This window comes from Oryx dammah, unplaced genomic scaffold (assembly GCF_014754425.2).
Source record: "Oryx dammah isolate SB20612 unplaced genomic scaffold, SCBI_Odam_1.1 HiC_scaffold_2, whole genome shotgun sequence".
Taxonomy (NCBI): Eukaryota; Metazoa; Chordata; class Mammalia; order Artiodactyla; family Bovidae; genus Oryx; species Oryx dammah.
The window spans coordinates 173,518,172-173,541,210 of NW_024070186.1; the positions used below are offsets into that span (position 1 = coordinate 173,518,172).

Here is a 23,039-nt window from a genome sequence, read left to right on the forward strand (position 1 = left end):
CTCAACATTCAGAAAACGAAGATCATGGCATCCGGTCCCATCACTCCATGGGAAATAGATGCAGAAACAGTGGAAACAGTGTCAGACTTTATTTTGGGGGCTCCAAAATCACTGCAGATGGTGACTGCAGCCATGAAATTAAAAGACGCTTACTCCTTGGAAGAAAAGTTATGACCAACCTAGATAGCATATTGAAAAGCAGAGACATTACTTTGCCGACAAAGGTCCGTCTAGTCAAGGCTATGGCTTTTCCAGTGGTCATGTATGGATGTGAGAGTTGGACTGTGAAGAAGGCTGAGCACCGAAGAACTGATGCTTTTGAACTGTGGTGTTGAAGACTCTTGAGAGTCCCTTGGACTGCAAGGAGATCCAACCAGTCCATTCTGAAGGAGATCAGCCCTGGGATTTCTTTGGAAGGAAAGATGCTAAAGCTGAAACTCCAGGACTTTGGCCACCTCATGTGAAGAGCTGACTCATTGGAAAAGACTGATGCTGGGAGGGATTGGGGGCAGGAGGAGAAGGGGACGACAGAGGATGAGATGGCTAGATGGCATCACCGACTTGATGGACATGAGTTTGAGTAAACTCCAGGAGTTGGTGATGGACAGGGAAGCCTGGTGTGCTGCGATTCATGGGGTCGCAAAGAGTCAGACACAACTGAGCAACTGAACTGAACAAATAAATTCAATTGTTAGAAATTACATATACAGGGTGGGGGACAGGGAGGCTCAATAGGGAGGGGATATATTTATATGCACAGCTAATTCACTGTTGTACAGCAAAAATGAACACAACGCTGTAAAGCAATTATACTCCAATTGAAAGAAAAAGAAATTACATTTACAAATAATATTTAATGATAACACTAACATAATCATAAAACACTGATGGAAACTAATTAAAAGGACACAAACTATAAACATAAAATGATCACAACTCCGTAAACGAGAAATGTTACAGAAATGTTAAAGCTGTGTTTGTTCCAGGTTGGCACAATTTGAGAAGTTTAAAATGTTCTCTTCTTTTTATTGTTCTATAGTAATCTCCCGGCGTACCCCTTTATGAAGGGAAACACTTACCTGAAACATGGCAATGTGCAGCTGGACGCGCTGCAGGCTTGTCTTGCAGGAGGCGATGCTGGTTTCCAGCCTGCGCACCAAGTCATGCTTCTTCCAGGCAGTGTCGTAGGAGCTCGCCAGCACAGTCGCCCTGTTCATGACCAGCTGAGAGAACTTCCCGATCTGGATGTTGTGCTCCACTGCCTTCTTACACAGATCGTCAACAGAAACTTTGCTTTCAGCACCAAAATCCTTTGCCTCCACCTGTGCAATGATGTCTACCCCTAGAGCACTGATGAAGCTGCACAGTGTGAGGCCCAGGGCTTGGTTCGGGAGTCCAATCAGGAGCTGCCGCACAAAGTCAGCTGTGAATGCCTTTATTGGTTTGGCCATCTGGTCTTCACTGAAACAAGAGTTTCTAAAAAGGGTTTTCACGTTGACAATCTGTACAGGCCCATTTACAGTATTCTGATCTTCAAGTGAACTTGATCCTAAAAAAGGAAATTTTTCTTTAAGTATTTCATACAATACTAAAATAAAGTGATAATGCTACTTTAAGAATTTGAAGACTTGTATGAACTTAAGATTTTAATTTACAGTTAAATTAAGCCTGCTGTATCCCATTTCCCTCCAAAGTACAAATCTGGCTTAAGTGTGACATATTACCTGACAAAGTTTTAGAAAAGGTACCACAGAGCCGAAAGAACTCCTTAATTGTCTGTAGTCGTTTTAGAAAGAAGATCTCTTCCAGCACCTGTCGGTGATTATCATCATCAAAAAAATTGACCTGAGTGCTCCTGGCTTCCCGTATAATGTCAATCTTTCGCCAAGCTATAGGAATTTCCATCTTATTTAGCTATGTAAATGAAAGAAAAGAAAGTTCATTTATTTCTCCACTCTTCAAACACCGAACAACTACTTTACTACACATGTATTATTCATCAAACCAGGTCAACTATTTACCTTTTCAACCAATAAGCCAAAAGCAGTCTCAACTTGGGCAAACATGCCATCAAATGCTACCAAAAGCATCTGGCCAGCTGACATTTTTGGTGTTTCATCAACTGAACCATTTCTTGGTTGGATTAATTCACCATACTGAGCATGAAGCATTCTAGAGGGAAAGAAAAAGGAGTTAAAACCATTCCTAAACAGTAATATATTTGGGGGGAAACGTTAAGATCAACAAGCCTTACAGCTAGTATGCTGAGTCTAGGAAAAAGTCTTTTTATGAAGGAAGTGTTATTAGCGATTGTTCATGTGATTAAATTTTATGCAAACTGAAGTTATGACAATTTTAAAAGAACTATGTAAAATATTACAGTATCTCTTTATATACAGAACATAAAATAATCTACACTTCCAATATTAAAAACAAAATCAAGAGGCACGCAATTCTAAAGGTGGTGGACCTAGCAAAAGTTCTCAAGTATCTTCACGCTACTGTCACATGACAGAGTGAGCTACAGACAGTGAATGGAAATAGCTATCCTTTTTGGCATGCTGAGTTTTGAATAATGCAGTTTGAAGGTAGGTCTTGAGAAATTTGCTCTCACATTATAATTAACTTAAGACTTGCATAGTGTTAATGTAAGTTTATGCAAGCACCATGTTAAACATTTTATGTAAGTTTAGGCTATCAGAGAAATTTATAAAAGAAAAAGAGCTATATAATGGTATAAAATTTTCATTTAGATTACCAGAAAGTTTCTCTAACACAAGATATATTCAGGCTGTAGCAGAATCAAACATGAAGTCTGTCACGCAGTGCATACATGGAAGTAAACATCCCTCCCTTTGAGAGTAAAGGGGATCTAGATTAGACATCAAGGGAAAGTAAGGGCTGAACTTTTGTGAGAAAGAAAAATGTACAGACCTAGCATCTAACTTTTAAAATAATGCTAGGAACTTTATGATAAAGCTCTTGCACAAATAATCTCATTATTTAGCTGACAAATGTTTATGCTATACTAATTACACTTGTTTTTTAAATTTTATGATAAAACTAAAAGAAACATGAGAAAATAGGAAAATTTTGAATGTAGGATAAAAGAAATCATTAAAGAGTTGTTACTGTTTCTTATGAAATAAGGGCCTCTTAAGAAAATAAGTCTACATTTTAGATATACATTTCTCCTGCAGTTTAAAAATAAAAAGGTATTTGCTTCAAAGTAACCAGAGCAGTTCAATTTAAACAAGATTAACCGGAAGCAAAAAAAAAAGGGGGTGCGGGGGGGGGGGGGGCAGGATTAATCACAGTGCAGATAATTACTGAAGGTGGTAAAATGGGGGTTCATTATACTGTTCTCTCTGCTTTCTTATATCTTGTAATTTTCCCATGGGAGGAAGTATGGTGGGTCAATTCATTGCGACTCTCTCTATTATATTTTCTGACAGTAACTGGACAGAATGCCAATGAAAGAGGCCCTGAATCACAAGGGACAAAGGGGCTTAGGGTTTAGCTTTGGGTATACTGTATGGCTGAAGAAACTGTTCAAGCTCTACATGTTTCAAATTGTTTTCCTAGATTTAAGAGCTGAGAAATATAAAGTTCAATACCTAAAACAAACTTATAAAACTTAAGCTAACAAGTGTTGACCTGAAGTGACGTGTATACTCCATTAGTAAAGTAAACTGGCACAGATGCTCCCACTGAATTCCAAGTGCTGGCTTAAAAAATACCACATTCCACCTTGTGTGTGAGCACAAGTATGGTAAAAACTACAGCCCTTAAAGAATACATATGTGTATGTAATAAAACCACACACACACACACGAGTACACATGTAACTGGTGAAACCTGAATAAGCTCTGTGGGACTGTACCAAAGTCAATTTCATGGTGTTGCTACTGTACCACAGGTATGCAACATGCTACACTGAAGGAGGGGTGAAGGCTACATAAGACATCCCCAAACAATGTTTTTTTAAAAAATACAACTTTCTATGAATCTATAATTATTTCCAAATAAAAGGGAGTTTTTTTGCTTTTTTTTGGGGGGGGGGCCCCCCCCGTTGGGACGGGAAATGTTGTTTTGGTTTTGTTTGTTTTAGCTATGCCATACAGCCTGCAGAATCTACCAGGGACTGAACATGCACCCTTTCCAAGTACAGAATCCTAACCACTACCAAGGAATTCCCCCAAATGAAAGTTTTTTTAAAAAGATATTACTGAGGCTTCCCCAGTGGCTCAGTGGTAAGGAATCCACCTGCTAATAAAGGAGATATGGGCTGCATGCCTGATCTGGGAAAATCTGTGGAGCAACTACACCCGTGCACCACAACTATTGAGCCTGTGCTCCAGAGCCCAGGAACTGCAACTGCTGAGCCTACAAGCCACCACTACTGAAGCCCATGTGCCCTAGAGCCCAGGCCCCACAAGGGAAGCCACTGCAATGAAAAGCTGGAGCCACTGCAACTACACAACAGCCCCTGCGCCACAACCAGAGACAAGCCTGGGCAGCAATTAAGACCCAGCACAGCCAAAGATAGATAGAACTTAAAACGTATCTGCCTTCCCAACTCTTTCACAAGAAAACAGCACAGCTTAGCATTCACTTGCCTGGCAACATCGATGTAATGAGCATGTGTTTCTTCCTCAAGTCCCATAGCTGCATTTCTTAAATATGCTTGAAGAGATTCAACTAGAGTCTGCAGAGGAACACCATCAGTTGTCTGCTCAATAAGACTGTCCAGCTCATGAAGCATACTTTCTAATGTGTATTCTCCTTTCATTAAACATCTCAGTGCTTCTGGAAATATGATTTGCCGGAAATTTGAATTTAATTCCTGTAAATATGTGAGAAACCTATTTTAATGCTTTCTGAGTTTATATAAAGCAACATTAAAGCTTGAGGAAGTCAAACTGCTTTTCAGAACCAGAGATGAAAAATACAACACTCAACATTTAAAACAAACTTACAAAATTTAAGCTAATTTAGAAGTGCTCACCTGAAGTGAGATGTATACACCATTAGCCAAATGAACAGCCTCAGATGCTTCCATGGGGTTAGGAATGTCTAAGTCTTGTGGCACTAAATGACACTGCTTCAGTAGCTGAACCAGGCATGTGACATTTCCGCTCATACTGCAGAGCTCCTCCAAGAACCAGGCTCCATCCCGAGAAGTCAGATCAACCAGCTGCTCTCCAGCACTCGACGCTGCACCTTCCATCATTAGGTTACGCCTGAATGAGATAAATATTTGTACAGTGAAACGACTTAGTGGAACCCACACAAATAGGATACCTCAAAATCCAGGAGAAAAAGAAAATAAAGCAGTCTTACATTGGGCAAGACTAACAGAAAGTACAAGGATACCTTAATTTTGGGATCAAACAAAAACCACATGAAGTCTCTATAAGCACCAATGTTTGCAGAACAATCAAACAGTCACAATGATATGTCAGCTAACTCACCTTGTGAGAGTACAAAGGGCAGAAATAATAACACTTGCTAGACTCAAAGATCCTTCCTCTCCATTCTCGTGAAGGAAAACTTTGATACAACGTTCAATTTCTTTCAACTGATCTTCACAAACAGGTACAGTGACAGCTTCCTGTTTCAAGCGTTCCACCTGTCTAATAAGTCGGCTGTTGATGTCTGCTGCGTACCGCTGCAGGGTCATCTCAGTGGCCGTGATGAACTGACACACTGTTGGGGGTGGCTGGGGCGCATACTGAATTTCATATCTTTAAAAAAGAGAAAGAGGTGCTTGAAAATAGAGTTCACACCTTACAAAATACTAAAAAAGACAAGACTGACTACTGTATTTGATACTCAAAACTTTAAAGAGCAGAAATCATTATTTCCATTTTACAGAGAAAATCTCAAGAGCAAAAGTAACTTCTAAAAATTATTTGAGTGACAAAATCAACAGGTGAATTCAGCTCTCTTTACCTGATCCCACCACTCTTAGATACATTTTATCTAAGAGTGAGATACATTTTTAACTAATTACAGAAAACACTGTCTTATAAAGGAAAATAAGAGTTTGCTGCTGCTGCTGCTAAGTCACTTCAGTTGTGTCCGACTCTGTGTGACCCCATAGATGGCAGCCCAGCAGGCTCCCCCATCCCTGGGATTCTCCAGGGAAGAATACTAGAGTGGGTTGCCATTTCCTTCTCCAATGCATGAAAGTGAAAAGTCAAAGTGAAGTCGCTTAGTCATGTCTGACTCTTAGCGACCCCACAGACTGCAGCCTACCAGGCTCCTCCATCCATGGGATTTTCCAGGCAAGAGTACTGGAGTGGGGTGCCATTGCCTTTTCCGAAACAAAGGGTTTAAACTCTCTTAAAACCATAAGAAAGTGACTCCATTCAAATTCCATCTATCAATCATTTCTTTTAGAAAATGAAACACTATGCAATTGAAAATGTGAAGACAACTTTGCTTCCAGTCCCAATGAGAAGTAAAGAAAATCGAGAGTGATCAACTTACTTCCTGTAGAGTTCCTGACAGCGTTCTACTGTGGTATTACAGATGAGCTCTTCCATCCAGGTCTTCCACTGCTCAATTCGATGTTTCTGAAATATGGCCTTTGGATACTGCAGAGCAACAGTTGCATAGTGATGAAGCTGCTCCAGACAGCCTCGCAGCACCGAGCGCCTCTGCTGCAGGAGGGCGCCGACCTCCCCCTCTAGCTGCTCACACTGGCTAATCAAGTGGGCCTGGCCAGCATTCTGCAGAAAGGCTGTTGCTGGCACGTAGCTGGGAGGACCTTTTGGTAAAAGATAATTATCCATTACAGTGAAGCCATTTCAAATCAGCAGTCACTGAAAGAAGTACAAACCAGAACTCCACACATAAACACATAACAACAAAACTCACATGCTAACATGTACATCTAACATACCAAGGTCCATCTGTGTGCTTATCTCTTGAAGCAAACTGGCCAGCTGTGTCGCTTCCAAATTACTGAACGCAGCCTGATAGTGTGTTATCCATTGTTCAAATTCATTCAGCTTCACCTGGATTGCTTCCTGAACAGCTCTCTGCTGAGTCTGTAGTTGAGTGTGTTCAGAATACCTAATGGAAGGAAAAAATTTTAACTGACTGCTGGGAATTTTCATCACTCTAAAAGTACATTTTGCTCATACTTGGACTGCCTGGTAAGCTCCTTTTTAATCTTGAGGACACCACTCAAATGTCCTTTCCTCCTCTGGTTTTCGTGACGCTATAGTCCCAATAACCTCAGATATACAGACGATGCCACCCTTATGGCAGAAAGTGAAGAGGAACTAAAAAGCCTCTTGATGAAAGTCAAAGAGGAGAGTGGAAAAGTTGGCTTAAAGCTCAACATTCAGAAAACAAAGATCATGGCATCCGGTCACATCACTTCATGGGAAATAGATGGGGAAACTGTGGAAACAGTGTCAGACTTTATTTTGGGGGGCTCCAAAATCACTGCAGATGGTGATTGAAGCCATGAAATTAAAAGACGCTTACTCCTTGGAAGAAAAGTTATGACCAACCCAGATAGTATATTCAAAAGCTAAGGTCCATCTAGTCAAGGCTATGGTTTTTCCAGTACTCATGTATGGATGTGAGAGTTGGACTGTGAAGAAGGCTGAGCACTGAAGAATTGATGCTTCTGAACTGTGGTGTTGGAGAAGACTCTTGAGAGTCCCTTGGACTACGAGGAGATCCAACCAGTCCATTCTGAAGGAGATCAGCCCTGGGATTTCTTTGGAAGGAATGATGCTAAAGCTGAAGCTCCAGTACTTTGGCCACCTCATGCGAAGAGTTGACTCATTGGAAAAGACTCTGATGCTGGGAGGGATTGGGGGAAGGAGGAGAAGGGGACAACAGAGGATGAGATGGCTGGATGGCATCACTGACTCGACGGGCGTGAGTCTGAGTGAACTCCGGGAGTTGGTGATGGACAGGAAAGCCTGGCGTGCTGCAGATCATGGGGTCGCAAAGAGTTGGACACAACTGAGCGACTAAACTGAACTGATAGTCCCCTAACTCACAACATTTTAAACAAAATTCTACCACATTTACCAGAGTTATTTGAAGTGTGGAAGACTGAGACCAGAAGACAGATCTCTGTAATCTCAGCATCTCCTGCAGTGTCTGGCACTTGCACATTTAACCACCCTTCACTGAGCCAGGCACGCACTCCGTGCGAGGTTCACTCACTTAGATCAAAGCTCAAAAAAACTTGGCCATGTGGACAAAATCCACCATACAAATGAATAAGGATTCAGACATAAACTGCAGAGGAAAAAAACCAAACCCCAGGTTTTCTGAATCCAAGTTCATGGTTCTAACCACTATGTCCACCATCTCCCAAAGTAACTCAAACATCTAAATACAATGAAGCTAAAAATTTAAGTGAATTCTATTAATACTTCAAAAACTGCAGTTCTTGCAAGAGCTTTGATTATTCGTGTGAGTTGCTGCAACAATTCTAATTCAAGGTGATAATGTTCACACAAATACAAAACTTCTCCTTAATGGAATAAAGATAAATTAAGAGTTCAACACTTGTTTCAAACCTGTGTTGCAGAGTATGAGAAGGATGATCCACTCCTTCAGCTCCTTCTAGAAACTCAATTTCTTCCAGCAGTTTGCCCTGCAGTTTCTCCACATCTGTTAGTTGCTCTTGCAAGCTCAGGTATTCATCTAAGCTGCTATCCAGCTTGGGAAGTACAACCAGCATCTCATCTCTATTTTTAAACCAGTTCACCTGTAAAAAGACATAATTAGGAATATTCTTATAAGGCCGACTGTGAGGTATGAGGATGTATGCCAAAAGGATCATGTTAGAAGGACGTTCTGCACATGCTATTATACTTAAATCTCAACAAAGCCAGTGTGGATCACCCGCATTTTTATAAAGATAACTAATGCAATCAATTCACATGGCCATAAATGAAGACTCAATTCCACAATACACAATAACATGCAGTTACCACCATGCCACACAAAGCAAGATCAGCACCACTGGCTACCGTGGAGGAGGAGACTATCCAGTAAAAATCAAGGAGACAATCCAGTTAAAGAACACTTAAAATAGTTACTGGCAAACAGTCAGTCTACTAAAAAAGGTATAACATTTTTCAAATCATTAACCCACCTCCCATGTGGGAGTGTGACTGTGTCTTTTCATGTGAGCATTTCTTAGCAAACGATCACAGCAAACTGCCATACTTGGTGGCCATTTCAGTATTATACATGACAGTCTTACTTTTTTTATGGACCTGTTAACCTTTTCCTTTTTTTGGTGGCACTACACAACTTGCAGGATCTTAGCTCCCTGAGGAGGGCTAGAACCCAGGCCCTGGCAGTGAAAGTACCAGGTCTTAACCACTGGACCACCAAGGAATTCCCTGGCCTTGTTAACTATTAACAAAAAAGGGAAAATGACTTATTATTACTGGCCTCACCTTAATTTCAGCTACTCTCGAAGAAAAAAGGCTGCGAGTGATCTCTCGTTCCATCTCTCTCTTGCTCTGCTTGCTCTCAGCCTGCTGGCCCCCTCCACCATAGACAGCACCAGCAAACCCAGCCTCGCCCCCAGCTGTCCAGTCCACCAGGGGGTCATACACAAAGGCCTCTAGCAGCGTCAGCAGAGTCTCCCTGCCACGCCGCATAATGTGTAGAACCTGTTTTCAGAAAACTTTTAATTAAGTTTTGCCACAAGCTTCCTCATTAAAATGTAGTTTTTCATTCCAAAGGACTTGTTAATTTACCAGGTACAGTAAGAGGTGTAAGAGAAAACCACACACCTGCTCACATGACAGCCTAAAAACACCTTCTACTCCAGTTACACCCAGTGCTGTTTCAATGTTCTGTGTCATTCGAAAAGGTACTTTCTCAGGAACTCTAAGGCTTTTACCTTGAAAAGACAAATCATTATATTTTTGTCCTTTCACCAAAATATATTCGACCCTTTATATAAAAAGTCCACTTTAATTTTACCTTTTTCAAAGCAAACATTGTAATCAATGTGAACAACCTCTCCAGTCGTCATATCTATGAGAACATTATCCAGATGTCTATCTCCAAGGCCAATTATGTATCCGACCATAGACATGACTGCAGTAGATCTGGCATAAGACTAAAGAAGAAGGGGTAGGGGGGGCAAGTTAGGCATTATTAGCAAATTTCCTTCCAACATGGTCTTGATTCTCTACAATTTACAAGACTCCACAATCCTACTCCCTTATTTCCAAATAAATAGCTAGCGCTCTTCAGGGATGCTGCATGTGATCACAGACTGCAGTGAGCAGCAGCATGCAACACTGAGGTCCTTGTTGGTTCCACTTAATCATCAACAGAATGCAGGACTTTTTAAAAAACAACTATTCTTCAGTCTCTCTAGTTTTTCCCTTTCTAAAGTTTTTATTCCACTTTTCATTTCATCCATAATCCCCTTCATTCTGCCTTCATACAGTCATGGCCATGCCTCATAAAAATAAATGTAACGTAAGATTCAAATGCAGGTCTCAAACTACCAATTCTAGAGGGGCTGCAGGAAGAGGGTGAACAAGACAAGACAGGACGCAGGCAAAGAATAATACTGATGGCAGCCTGGAATAAAACACATACCTGTGTGACTCTCCACCACTCATCAGGGGTGGCGCATGATGACCAAAGCTCTTTAGCGAGGAGATTTGGGGGTGTGGCCTCCATTAACTCTTCTAACACTGCCTTCATCACATGAAGGGGCCAATCCCGGCGGGACACATCCAGACTAAGCCCAACTGCTTTCAAAGCAGGACCAATTTTACTATAATAAAGTTCACTAGGACGGGGTACGATTCCAGGATTCTGAGGAGTTTGGTAGGAATCTTGGGCCTTTGAAAAAATTTTTAAGACAAGATTAACTTTGCTTAAACAAGGATAAAGATTACCTTGAATATAAAGTAGTATTTTAAAAATTGGTTTTTCAGCAGCATTCTCTACCTAGCTAGGTAAATCTCACATATCAAATAGCCAATTCTTTTGGACTGCAATCTATGTTATCTTTTTCTTAATTAGGTTATTATCACTTTACTGAGAACTTGGTTTACTGTTATATTTTCTTGAGGTTCAATTCAAGCTCAACATCCAAGTTCCACTTTTCTTTATAACATATAATTCTGTTTAAAAAATTTATCATTCATTTATGCACGTATTTCATTCTTCACCAATATGACTTAATCATAATACAACATAATACAAAATTAACAACACATATTCAAGAAGACCTTAGACAAAAATTTAGATGACCCTTTCCTAATTCCAGAGATCTACCCTTCAGCAATTGTTCTACTGTCTCCTTTGTTCAAACTCTTGCTCCTTCTCATACCTATCCTACTTAGAATCATTTTATTTGTCTAGATGTTGGAACTTAAAATTGTGACTGTTTAATAAAGTTATGTTTATTCCTTAACTCTCATAAAGTTGAAAAAATGCTCAAGGGCAGTAAGCCTAGACTTATTTCACATGTAACAGAGAACAAACTAATACATATACTTGTTTATCAGCATTCAAATAAAAGTACATATTTTAATTTGAATCAACCTTTTGCCAGCATTCAAATAAAAGTACATATTTTAATTTGAATCAACCTTTTGCGCTTGCAAGGCAGCTTCCCGTTGTTGCCATCGTTTGTAAAGACCGAATAAGGGCGTGGCTCCATCCACCCACTGGATTAGGCCTGACCGAGTTCCCAGTGGTGTTACAGAATAGTGTCGAGCATGGAAACGAGGTGTTTCCTGTCGATTGATTGTTGCAAACATGGTATTTACAATAGACAGAAATTGCATTATTCTCTCATCCAGATGTAAATCCTCCAATCCTATGGAAACAAAATTAAAGTAGTTAGGACAGATAACCAAATAGGGTGAAGTGCAATGGAATGGGACTGGAAACATACCACTTTTTCGTGTCCCTCTCAATTAGCAATAGCAGTCAAGAACTGACAGTCAAAAGGGCATAATGACAGCATTAAAGAACATTCTATTCAGTCACAAGGTATTAGATACAGCATTATTAGCTGTATCTCAGTTGCCCAGCTTGTATAAATTCATAAGCAAGAACAGAAGAAACAACAGAAAATCACACTACACAGCTTCCAACAACTTCCATCAAAATACATGATACTCCAGGCTATTCATGACATACAGAAATTCACCTAAACAGCGCACACACACACACACACACACACAGCATTAAAACATTAATAATCAGATTAATGCTCTTTTAAATCCCACCTTTGAAAAGATAAGGATAGCTCTTTCCATCTGATCCTAGAAAGAGAAGTTTCTTTGGCTTGGTTTTAGTAGGTAAGATTGTGATGGTTCCACCAACACTGTGGATTGTGACGGTGTCCCTGGCTGAGACCTCTCCAGGAAGAGCAATTTCAGTGTTAGTCATGGCAGCCAGCCAAGGGCTGATTTCTTCAAGACGCAAGATGTAACTTGCACGTTTCTGTGCTCTCTGTTGCAAACTCAGCATTATCTATATTTAAGACAGGAAAAGTTTACATAATCATTACCACTCTTACTTTTCTCTACATTTAATCCGGCTTAAAGATAAACTTAAAATACAAACACCTCTTGTCTAGTTCATTTAATTTGCTGTTACATATTTGGGCCTTCCTAGGAAGGGAAACACCGATGTGCTGATATGCTCTTGGTGATTTCTACTTTGTTCAGACCTCTCCCAAATAAGCAATGAAATCACAGCAGATGAAAAAACAATCACTGCTGTGATCACAAAGTTCAAGACTTGTAGCAAACTAATTTCCCAATGTTAAGCTATGTCCAATCAACACCCAAACAGATCAGTTCAGTCCTAGCAACAGAACAAAAGATATAAAGAGTTATTGGCAGGTAACTTAAAGGTGGCACACACCTTTAAGAAAGCCATCTGAAAATTTAGTAATAATTTAGAGCTCGAACTATTTGAAGTATGCAGAAAACACACAATTTTTCTAATAACTCACAGAAAGAGGATCATGTATAGCTGTATCCCTACTTAACTCAATAATCTACACCAGAATTCATGAACTCTGGGCTCTGCTTTCACGTGAAAATTTTTAATCAATCCTTAGCCACATTTGTTCGTAAAAGGAAAAAGGTAACTGGAAACACCTCAAGTATTCACTGATGGGACAAAAGATAACCTGTGGTACTGTTCAATAATCTATTCATGTTCAGCTGTATACAAAATACGGATGAATTATTTTAAAAAAACAAAAGCAAAAACCTAATGCTGATGAATCATTTATGGAAGTGGTACAACACATATGTACACATAAAATATAATCTCATTTATAAGATTCAAAAACAGGAGAGGCTAAACTATACCATTAGAAATGTATCCAAAAACACTATTTTAAGTAAATAAGGATTAATTCAAAATTCAGAGCAGTGGTTGTGGAGAGGAAGATATAATTATGGAGGGACACAGTACTTCAAAAATTTTTCTCTATGACTTATTTCTCACACACACACACACACAGAGGGTTTTTTTAAAAAATATTCCCTATGGGAGGAGTGCAGGAGAGGGAAGGATCAGGATTAGCAGATGCAAACTAGCATATATAGGATGGATAAACAAGGAACTACTGTATAGCACAAGGAATTATACTCAATAACCTGTGATAAACCACAATGGACAAGAATATGAAAATATATATATATTTAAAAAGTCACTTTGCTATACACCTGAAGTTAATACAACATTGTAAATCAACTATATATCAATTTTTTAAAAGTGGGACTTCCTGGGACGTCCAATGGTTAAGACTCCACTGCAGAGGGCACAGGCAGGACCCCTGATTGGGGAACTGAGATCCCACAAGCCAAGCAGTGTGGCCAAATAAAAAAAAGTATTCTTCCCATCTTCTCTGGGTTTCTTGGTTGACTTACTGAGAAGAACGCAAAGCAAGAAATTACTGCTGGAACATGAGGAAAACAAGTTCTGGCTAGGCCACACAAATAAACTTCATCCTTCACGTCAGTGCGCTTGTCTTGAGCTCCTAAAGCATTTCCTCTTGCTTCACATTTTCTCCTTAAAGTCAGGTGTACTTTGTCTCTACACTGTAGCTTTTAACAGTTTTTTTTCATTAGTGAAGTAAGGAAATCAGTTAAGATCAATATAGGAATGGAACAGAGAAAGAAGGGATAAGAAAAAGATACAAGGTAATAAATAGGATCCCCCAACTAATGGTGCTATTGCTAAAACAGATGCAAACCAAATACAGAATTAAGTGGCTCAAATCATGAAAGATAAGGATTCTCAAATATTTAAACATACTAATCATTCTTCAAACAGCCTATGCAGAACTGCTGTCAAAAAAATTACTTATAAAAATTGATGCTGTTATATGTGAATATTTTGTCTGTTAGAAATACTGAATACCCCTCCATTAAGAAAAACTACATAGGTACAAGATTAAATTTGTTAATCTTTTATGAGAAGAATACAGCAGACAGTCAAGCCCCTTCCCTGTCTAACACCTTAAAGTATATTCTTCCTTGATGGGAACCCTCAGTAGATGCCACCCTAGGACCACTCAACCTCAAATTCTCAAAAATGAAAAAAACACCTTTCTCTATATTCTTTATAGCAACTGAACTCTGGCTGTATTCCATGGGCTTAGAAAGTCTTCTCTCTGTGTTCTAAGTAAAAAGAGACCACTTAAGTTTTTTATCTCTCGGAATTTCCCATTTCAGTAGCATTCTTGAGATTTTTCTATACCTCTTTAAACGGAATCCAGCTGCTTCCAGGCTTTGCAGGGTTTGACGGTGTTTTCAGCTTTTCTAGAGCATTTTCAATTGCATCACCATAGTTATCTTGAAACCACTTTTCATGAGGTGTTTCTGCAGGGGCCGCTGTGATGCTCCTAACATGCTCCAAAGCAAACACGATGGGCTTCATCAAAGCTGTGTGTTTCTCACGCATGATTGCAATTTTCTCTTCTCTGACCAGAAAGACATAAGAGTTCAATACAAACAGGAAATAATTTAAATTGTCAAGTATAAGTAAAAGCATAAAAGAATAATCAAAATAAATTACTAAAATGTTTGCAAAGTAACTGACCACAACAGCACTGTAAAAAATCCAGCATATAAAAGACACAGCTTCTCCTTTTAACAAATGGTGCTAGGAAAGCTGGATATCTACTTACAAAAGAATGAAGCTGGAGAGTTACCTGATACTAACATGCAAAAAAAAAGTCAAATGGATCAAAGACCTTAACATAAAAGCTAAGACTTCATTTAAAACTCTTACAAGAAAACAGAAGAAAAAACAGATAACTAGGTTACATCAAAACTAAAAATTTCTGTGCATCAAAAGACATCTTCATTCAAGAGTGAAAAATACACAACATAGGAAAAAATATTTGCAAATTAATAAATTCTGATAAAGGGATTAAAATCCAGAATATTTAGAGAGCTCCTAAAATTCCAACAACAATAAAACAACCCAATTCAAAAATGGGCAAAAGATTCAAACAGACAAAGGAGATATACAAATAGTCAATAAGACATGAAAAGATACCATTCCACACCCATTAGGATGTCACTATCAGTAAGACAGAAAACAATAAATGTGGCGAGGATATGGAGAAACTGAAATCCTGGTGCATAGTTTACCAGAGTTCCTCTACAAGTTAAACACAGAATTACCATAAGACACAGCAAATTCACTGGCTCACACACAAAATAATTAAAAGCAGGGACTTAGATACTTGTAAACCAATACTGATAGAAGCATTGGTTACAAGAGCTAGAAGATAGGGGCAACTCAAGTGTCCACTGACAGAAGAGTGCATGAATAAAATGTGGTAAAGAAGCCCCCTGCCAATGCAGAAGACATGAGAGATGCAGGTTTGATCTGTGGGTCATTAAGATCCCCTGGAAGAGGGCATGGCAACCCATTCCAGTATTTTTGCCTGAAGAATCCCATGGACAGAAGAGCCTGATGGGCTACAGTCCACAGGGTCTCAAAGAGTTGATCAGGACTGAAACGACTTAGCGCACACGCACACACACCCACATCCATACAATGGAATGTGATTCAGCAATAAAAAGGAAGGAAATTCTGACACATGCTACAACATGGAATGAACCTTCAAAACATGGTAAGTGAAACAAACCAGATAAAAAATGACAAATACTGTATGTTTCCAGTCACACAAGGTCCTCAGAATAGTCAAATTCTTACAGACAGGAAGTAGACAAGTGGTGAGCAGGGGCTGAGGTTAGGGGAGGATGGGGAAGTACTATTAAATGGGTACAGAGCTGCTGTTCGGGAGGATGGATAAGTTCTGGAACTGGACACAACACTGTAAATGTACTTGCTGCAACTGAATTGTACACTTAAAACTGGTTAAAATGGCAAACTTTATATGTATTTTACATTAATAAAAAGGGGCAGCTATGTTTTTGAAGTGTAAGTTGATAAAAACATACTTGCGTAAGGTGTTGTTGTTCTGGACTCTCTTCACCTCGTCTTCCAACTGCTGAATCCGTCTCAGGACATACATGTGCTGCTGTAACAGAACTCCCAACCAGAGCTCATCCCAGAGGACAGTGACCCTACGCAGCTCGGCCACCAGCATCTGAACCTGCACACACAGCACATCCAGACATGCTCGTCTGTAAGTCTACACAGCACAGTTCTGCTAACACCGCAAACTTCAAGTGAAATGGGTGCACCTTTTGTTCATTATCCAATTACAGAACCTCTATCAGTACAGGTTTATAAAACCAATTTTGATTATTTTAAAAGCTTTGTTCCTTAACTATAATTTCCATAAACTTTAGGGGTTTTGTTTTCAGGTGGGTTTTTCTGGGAGGAGAGGGGAGTGGTTATAATAAAACTTATTTTAAAACACACGAGCTGTTCTGTACCTGTAACACCATAGTTGGGTTTGCCGAGGACAGCTTATCTACGATTTTGCTGTAGCAGTCCTGCATCATGGCTTGGTCCTCATTCAGCCCACTTTTAGGCTCATCCTTATTGCTATCTTGAGAAGCAGGAGGACTTCCTCCTTCACATTCAGAAACCAGCAGTTCTTCTCCTTGAATATTGCCAAGTAAAGTTGGAATTGCAGAGGAAAATTTATTTCCTATAATGAAATGGGAGAAAGGTATACATTGGCTGTTTCTCTCATGTGCATACGTTGAGTTAGGGAAAACATCTCTAATGTATTTGATTCCAGAGCACTCATTTTAACTTATCTTGCACATGTACACTAAGTTGACCAAGGATCATGGATATTACACCTTTTTACAAGTTGAGCTTCCATACTTATTAATATTATAAGCTAATAAAAGATAAATGGGGGGAATGATAACAGATGAGTCTCAACAAATAAAGTGTTTACCCAACCAGAGTACAGAACTTGGTTTCAATCCTTATCTGCCAGTTAAATCAGCTCAGTGAACTGAGAGTGATTCAGTTTCCCCAAGCCATGGCAAGTTATTTTGAGACTGAAGATATAGTGTAAAGCACACATCCTACTGTCCGACATGGTAGCTATTCACTCAATAAATGGTATTACCATTGGTACTATTATTATTGTTGGAAAAAAAAAAAATCACAAGCTCTTATCAACTATGGAACATAAAGCTCAAAAAATTTTACCTAATAAACAGTGTTTACAAACTAAATTAAAGTAGCAGTATTTTAACCTTCCTTACCTGAAGCCTGTGACTCACTACTAAGCGATATGGTGCCCACTATTGCAGGATACAGTATGAGATGCGGGGAATCCTGAGCCACACGGCAGAGGAGGTTACAAATACTCTGGCGCACATACACTTCAGGGTGGTTTAAGCGTGAGAAAAGCTGTGGAATAATTCCTTCAGGATAAGAAGAAAAATACTTTAAAGTTATTTAAAAAAACAGTCAACATGGTGGAGGCAAAAGGATAAAACTTGATATATGTCAGCCATTAGTTCTAGGAGCCTCAATTTCTCCCTGGGATAACAAAGAACTATATACACAATAGCTCTTGATTTGCAGGTTTAGTAAGGGTGAGTGAGTGAAGTCACTCAGTCGTGTCTGACTCTTTGTGACCCTGTGGACTGTAGCCTACCAGTCTCCTCTGTCCATGGGATTCTCCAGGCAAGGATACTGGAGTGGGTTGCCATTTCCTTCTCCAGGGATCTTCCCGACCCAGGGATCGAACCTGGGTCTCCCGCATTGCAGGCAGATGCTTTACCATCTGAGCCACTAGGGAAGTCTTATTAAGGGTACAGAGCTATGATCAAAATCCTAATTCAAAACTTTATACAGAAATATATTTTCTGTGAATGCCTGTAAAAGAAGACAGACGTAGACAATTTTTTCAAAGGGATATGAAATTTTCTGAAACATTCGTATCACTCTCTCCAAAATTCCTTTTGTGTATTAAAAGCTTTTTGCCTCTCAGCCTTCCATTTCTCTGAAAGGTGGGAGGGAAGTGGTGTAACAAGCAGTCCACAGTGTCGTCTGAACTAATTTAGCTATTTCATAACACATTCAAACAGTAAACAAATAGGAACTTTTTTTTTGGCCACACCATGAAGCACATGGGATCTCAGTTCCCCAACCAGGAATCTAACCCACACCCCCCGCAGTGAAAGTATAGAGTCTCAACCACTGGACTGCCAGGGAAATCCAAGGAACTATTATGTTTCAACTATCTTATTACATTCTACCCAGAAGTACTTTTCCCTGAAACATTTTATTTAGATCATCACCTCTCCAGGGCGCAGTAGGTGTTGTTTCCAAGCCATGTTCCAGATACTGCCGAAGCTCCCCAGCGTGCTTCACAAGCAATCTGAGCAACCGCAATGTGGCCATCACGATCATGTCATCCGTGCTCTGCTCCACTCTGTGACTTAAATGGAGCCGAGGGTCATCTTCATCTAAAGGAATCTAAGGATGAGAGACAAGAGGAAAAAATTAAATAATTCCGAATACTGTTTTCATCTACTAGAAAAGAAATTTCAAATAAACTTTCATAACAGACTACTGTGCTACCTACCTGCCCAGCATTGAGTTTAAGGAAAGTAAAATATGCACTGCAGGACAGTTTATACAGGCTGAAGATTCTATCCACAACTTTCCTCCACACTTTAATAACTCCTTCTGTGGCACTTTCATCAAGTTCTGAAAGCCATGGGCAACTTGATAGTAACTGACGCCAGATAACATCAACCATGTCATCTTCCTCATTATCTTCACTTTCTGTGATCTGAAGCGTTATATCTTCATCCTAAAGAAAAACAGGGCAAAAAAATGCTATTTGGGGACACAAATTTTAAAAAGGAGAAAGGTACATGATTTCCCTAATATATGCAAGCATTTTCTCATTTATGAAAGATCAAAATACTCCACTCTTAGTGCTATACATGCTAAATAAATGTTACTATGCTTCTCTTTAAGATATACTTAGTAATGTAGCTAATGAAGAAGGATATAGGCATTTAGCAAAGATTAAAGACTTTGATTTGGGGAATTTAAATGCTTCAGTTACAATATAATATTCTGCCTGCAGAGAATTACCTGAGCCTCTCTACAGTACTGCACACGTACCTAACAACAGCTTTGGCAGACACTGATATGTGCCAAAGTCTAGAACAAGAAGTCAATAGTTTTAGCTCAGCAAATAAAATTCACGTCTAAAGTCTACAACTAAATTAGACTTATAACATTTTAGAACTAATAGAATTTTGAGACAGAAGGGAATAAATCATACAGACTATCTAGTTGGCTGGTTTTCAGCTATGGCTGTATATTAAAGTATCACCTAGTAAACTTACATAAACCCTCCTATGCCCAACACATACACAAACATTCCATTCAGAATATGTGGGGTAGTGCTTAGACATGGGCATATTTTAAAAAGCTTCTAAGCTAGTGATAAGAACCTAACATCTGATCAGAAGAGCAGTGAAAAGAGAAATCTATTTTACATAAAAAGAACTTCACCTTTTTTAACAGAACCCTAAGGAAATGACTTGATTTCTCAAGAAATCACATTCTTCTTAGAAAAATATTTTAACTCACTTTCATCTTATCAAAGTTTCATCTGAAATATTTAATCAGGTATATGCTATTTACAACACTATTTCCCCCAAAATACTGTATCAGGTTTTTCTTGCCTGAATCCCCGCTGGGCGACACACAGCCTGACCAAGAATACCATATATTCTCTCTTTTTCTTCTTCGGTTATGGTGTCCGGGAGCAGATTCTGGACTTCAGATTTTTCTCTAGGCAACAGACGAACACCTTCTCCCTGACTATAAAAATAAAACAAATCATCAGTATTTCAGCTACCAAAGCTTTGCCATGTCAACAGACATTCTAAATCTCTATTTTGCAATGCACTAAATAAATTACACATTTTAACATACATACCTGGCATTGTCAACCACCTTTCTGCCCCACCTGTAAGCCCAACTAGCCAATGCGGCCCAAGATTTGGCTACTTCAGGTGCCTGTACTGAAGATAGATGATACAGCTGTCCCAAGATAAAGTCAGGTTCCCCAACTCCAATATGTACTGCCATGATGGGGAAAAAAAGTAACAATGTCACATTCATAAATTTCATTTACATTTCATTTTCATTTACATTTTAGGAATTTGCTATCGGCCAGTAAGTCCTATAACATTATAATGGTACATAATTTGATAAAGCACACATTTGTATTATGCTTTTCTGAAAGGCTAATGTGTTAAAATCAATCACTCAGCTTCTCAAGTAAGCCTATAAAACACATCAATGTTTTTCACGACACTGAACTTTACAAACAGTTCAGGTGTCAGATATGTAATAGTGTGTCTTGTATTTTGGATATGACTGGCCATTTCCTCACAATTAGATTCAGCTTAAAAATTCTGGCAAAAATAATATGTGATAAGTAGACAATTTCATTCAATGAGAGATTCATGAAGTAATATCTTTATCCCCAATTTAGAAATGAAGAAATCTCCTGCAATAGTGCCACTTGCCAATATGAAGATTTATAATGATAACAAGCCATATGCCTTACAAATAAAGACACCTATAGTACACAGATTAGTCTAAGTAACTACAGTTCTAGGATTCACAACATCAAAATGAACAATGTGAACAAAATTCTAATGTTTTAGCAAAACGTTTAGCCATCTCTCTATCTGTAAAACCTGGATAATGGTGCCTACCATAAAAGGCACTCAAACACTGACTGAATTAACTACTCTATTTGTCGAGTACCTTTCTGTAAGTAACATTAGTGTCAGGATGTGAAACTTGAAACTTTCTGTAGTTTTTGTGCTTCACCAGTCAACAGGATCAGAGGCCACTATTCTATATCTATGTTAAGTTGTTCCCAGTATGAGGAAGAATTTTAAATATCACAGGTAGGACCTTTCTGCCAGCAAAAACATCTAAGTCCATAAAAGCACCATGAACTGGAGAGTTGGGAAGTATGGCCTGGCAGGCTTGAGTTCAGTGACTTCCACGTGGTGTCAGATACTAAAGAAATGTGCTTGAGTCACTTCTGGGCAATAAAATATACTAAATTTTCACAGAGACAGTTTTTGTGGCAAATTACAGTCAGCCTATAACCCATTTGCCAATGCAGGACACACAAGAGACGTAGGTTCAATCCCTGGTTTGGGAAGATCCCCTGGAGTAAGAAATGGCAACCCACTCCAGTATTCATGTGTGAGAAATCCCATGGACAGAGAACCCAGGTGGGTTACAGTTCATGGGGTCACAAAGAGTCAGACACAACATTGTAAAGTTTAAAACAGGGAAAATAACTTCTAAAATCAACATTTTAAAGCTATTAAAACAAATTCTACCTGTAGATTCACTCTCTATCCGAGGATACTCTTCCTCCATCGTATTAACAGATGGTAGTTCAATTAGAGTGAGTATGTTTTTAGACAAAGTAGAAAGACCCGTGAAGTTCTGCTGCTGCTGAGCTCTGTAAACCTGTTTCAGCTGCCCTGAGATTTCTTTCCATTCTGCCTGGATCCATTTAGCCAATGTCAAAATTGACTTGGCAACAGCATGCTCAGCTTTGGCGGACTTGCAAAAAGAGATGGCGCAGGAACTCAACATCTCCATTGCATGTGTTGACTGGCCTATAAAAAGATCAAAACACCAGCTCTTAACAGTAAACAAATGATATTCTTTCAGGGTAAAGTAATATTGTAAATTCAGGGATAATCAATGATTTCTGGAAACATTTCTTACTATAATAATAACAAAATCAAAAGCACCAAACTATATAGATAACTCAATTACACAAAACTTATTCAGGATGCAAATGTTCCGCAAAAGTTGAAAAAAAATCAACTTTTCTATTACCATACACAGTAACATTCATACACATGATTTTTAGTATATAGTCACGTATTATTTTACTAACCTGCTGTATATAGCAGTTTCGTTTTTTCAATGTCAAGTTCAGGCCCCCATTTTTCATCCGTTTGACCTTGAGTTGATAGTTTTTTAAAGTGCTGGACTAAATCCTGTGCAGTGGTAGTCTTTCCCAGCTGAACCTCACTACACTGTGCCAGCAATCTTGTTGCAAGTGACACATTCCCCCGTTTTCTAGCAAATTTTGCTGCTGTTAGACCTAATTCCATGAGATGGCTTCTAATTGGAACTGTTTGTTCTGCAGAGAAGAAAATGTTTTATTAGTCCCAGATTGGTCTAATTCCAGAGAGCACTAAAACATGGCTAAAAATTCCTTCCCCAACTATTCTTTCCCACTGCCTCCCTAAATAAAGATAACTCATTTTTTATCATCTTCAAATCCCTAGGAGTTAGCATAGTGCTTGGCACACAATGAACAATAAATGTTTGTTTGTTAAAATGAATTTATACAATGGAGTAGATGAAAGTAAAAATCGTCCAGTCTAAGAAATTAACTTTTTAGTTTCTGCACCTAGTGAAGAGCCTAGGCCAATGGGTGGGGGATTGAGGATAAGGCTAGACCATCCCCCTTCTTGAGTAAGTACCCTCTGCCCTTCTACCATGCCATT

General features: G+C 39.1%; 1 protein-coding gene across 2 annotated transcripts in view; it reads right to left on the reverse strand.

Moving 5' to 3' along the window:
* Positions 1–23,039, reverse strand: part of SMG1 (SMG1 nonsense mediated mRNA decay associated PI3K related kinase) — a 99,144-nt gene that overhangs the window by 17,007 nt on the left and 59,098 nt on the right. For both annotated transcript variants that reach the window (XM_040257017.1, XM_040257008.1), the window contains 25 exons: positions 22,421–22,669; positions 21,849–22,133; positions 20,417–20,561; positions 20,160–20,298; positions 19,040–19,270; positions 18,753–18,930; positions 17,709–17,870; positions 16,917–17,134; positions 16,476–16,630; positions 14,758–14,980; positions 12,264–12,510; positions 11,619–11,848; positions 10,615–10,863; positions 9,985–10,123; positions 9,792–9,901; positions 9,450–9,668; positions 8,559–8,749; positions 6,911–7,083; positions 6,496–6,775; positions 5,475–5,747; positions 5,009–5,243; positions 4,620–4,846; positions 2,022–2,172; positions 1,725–1,914; positions 1,080–1,549 (listed from right to left, as the gene is read on the reverse strand). In XM_040257017.1, the coding sequence (XP_040112951.1) occupies positions 1,080–1,549; positions 1,725–1,914; positions 2,022–2,172; positions 4,620–4,846; positions 5,009–5,243; positions 5,475–5,747; positions 6,496–6,775; positions 6,911–7,083; positions 8,559–8,749; positions 9,450–9,668; positions 9,792–9,901; positions 9,985–10,123; positions 10,615–10,863; positions 11,619–11,848; positions 12,264–12,510; positions 14,758–14,980; positions 16,476–16,630; positions 16,917–17,134; positions 17,709–17,870; positions 18,753–18,930; positions 19,040–19,270; positions 20,160–20,298; positions 20,417–20,561; positions 21,849–22,133; positions 22,421–22,669 (5,369 nt within the window). The remainder of the gene's footprint in view (positions 1–1,079; positions 1,550–1,724; positions 1,915–2,021; positions 2,173–4,619; positions 4,847–5,008; positions 5,244–5,474; positions 5,748–6,495; positions 6,776–6,910; positions 7,084–8,558; positions 8,750–9,449; positions 9,669–9,791; positions 9,902–9,984; positions 10,124–10,614; positions 10,864–11,618; positions 11,849–12,263; positions 12,511–14,757; positions 14,981–16,475; positions 16,631–16,916; positions 17,135–17,708; positions 17,871–18,752; positions 18,931–19,039; positions 19,271–20,159; positions 20,299–20,416; positions 20,562–21,848; positions 22,134–22,420; positions 22,670–23,039) is intronic.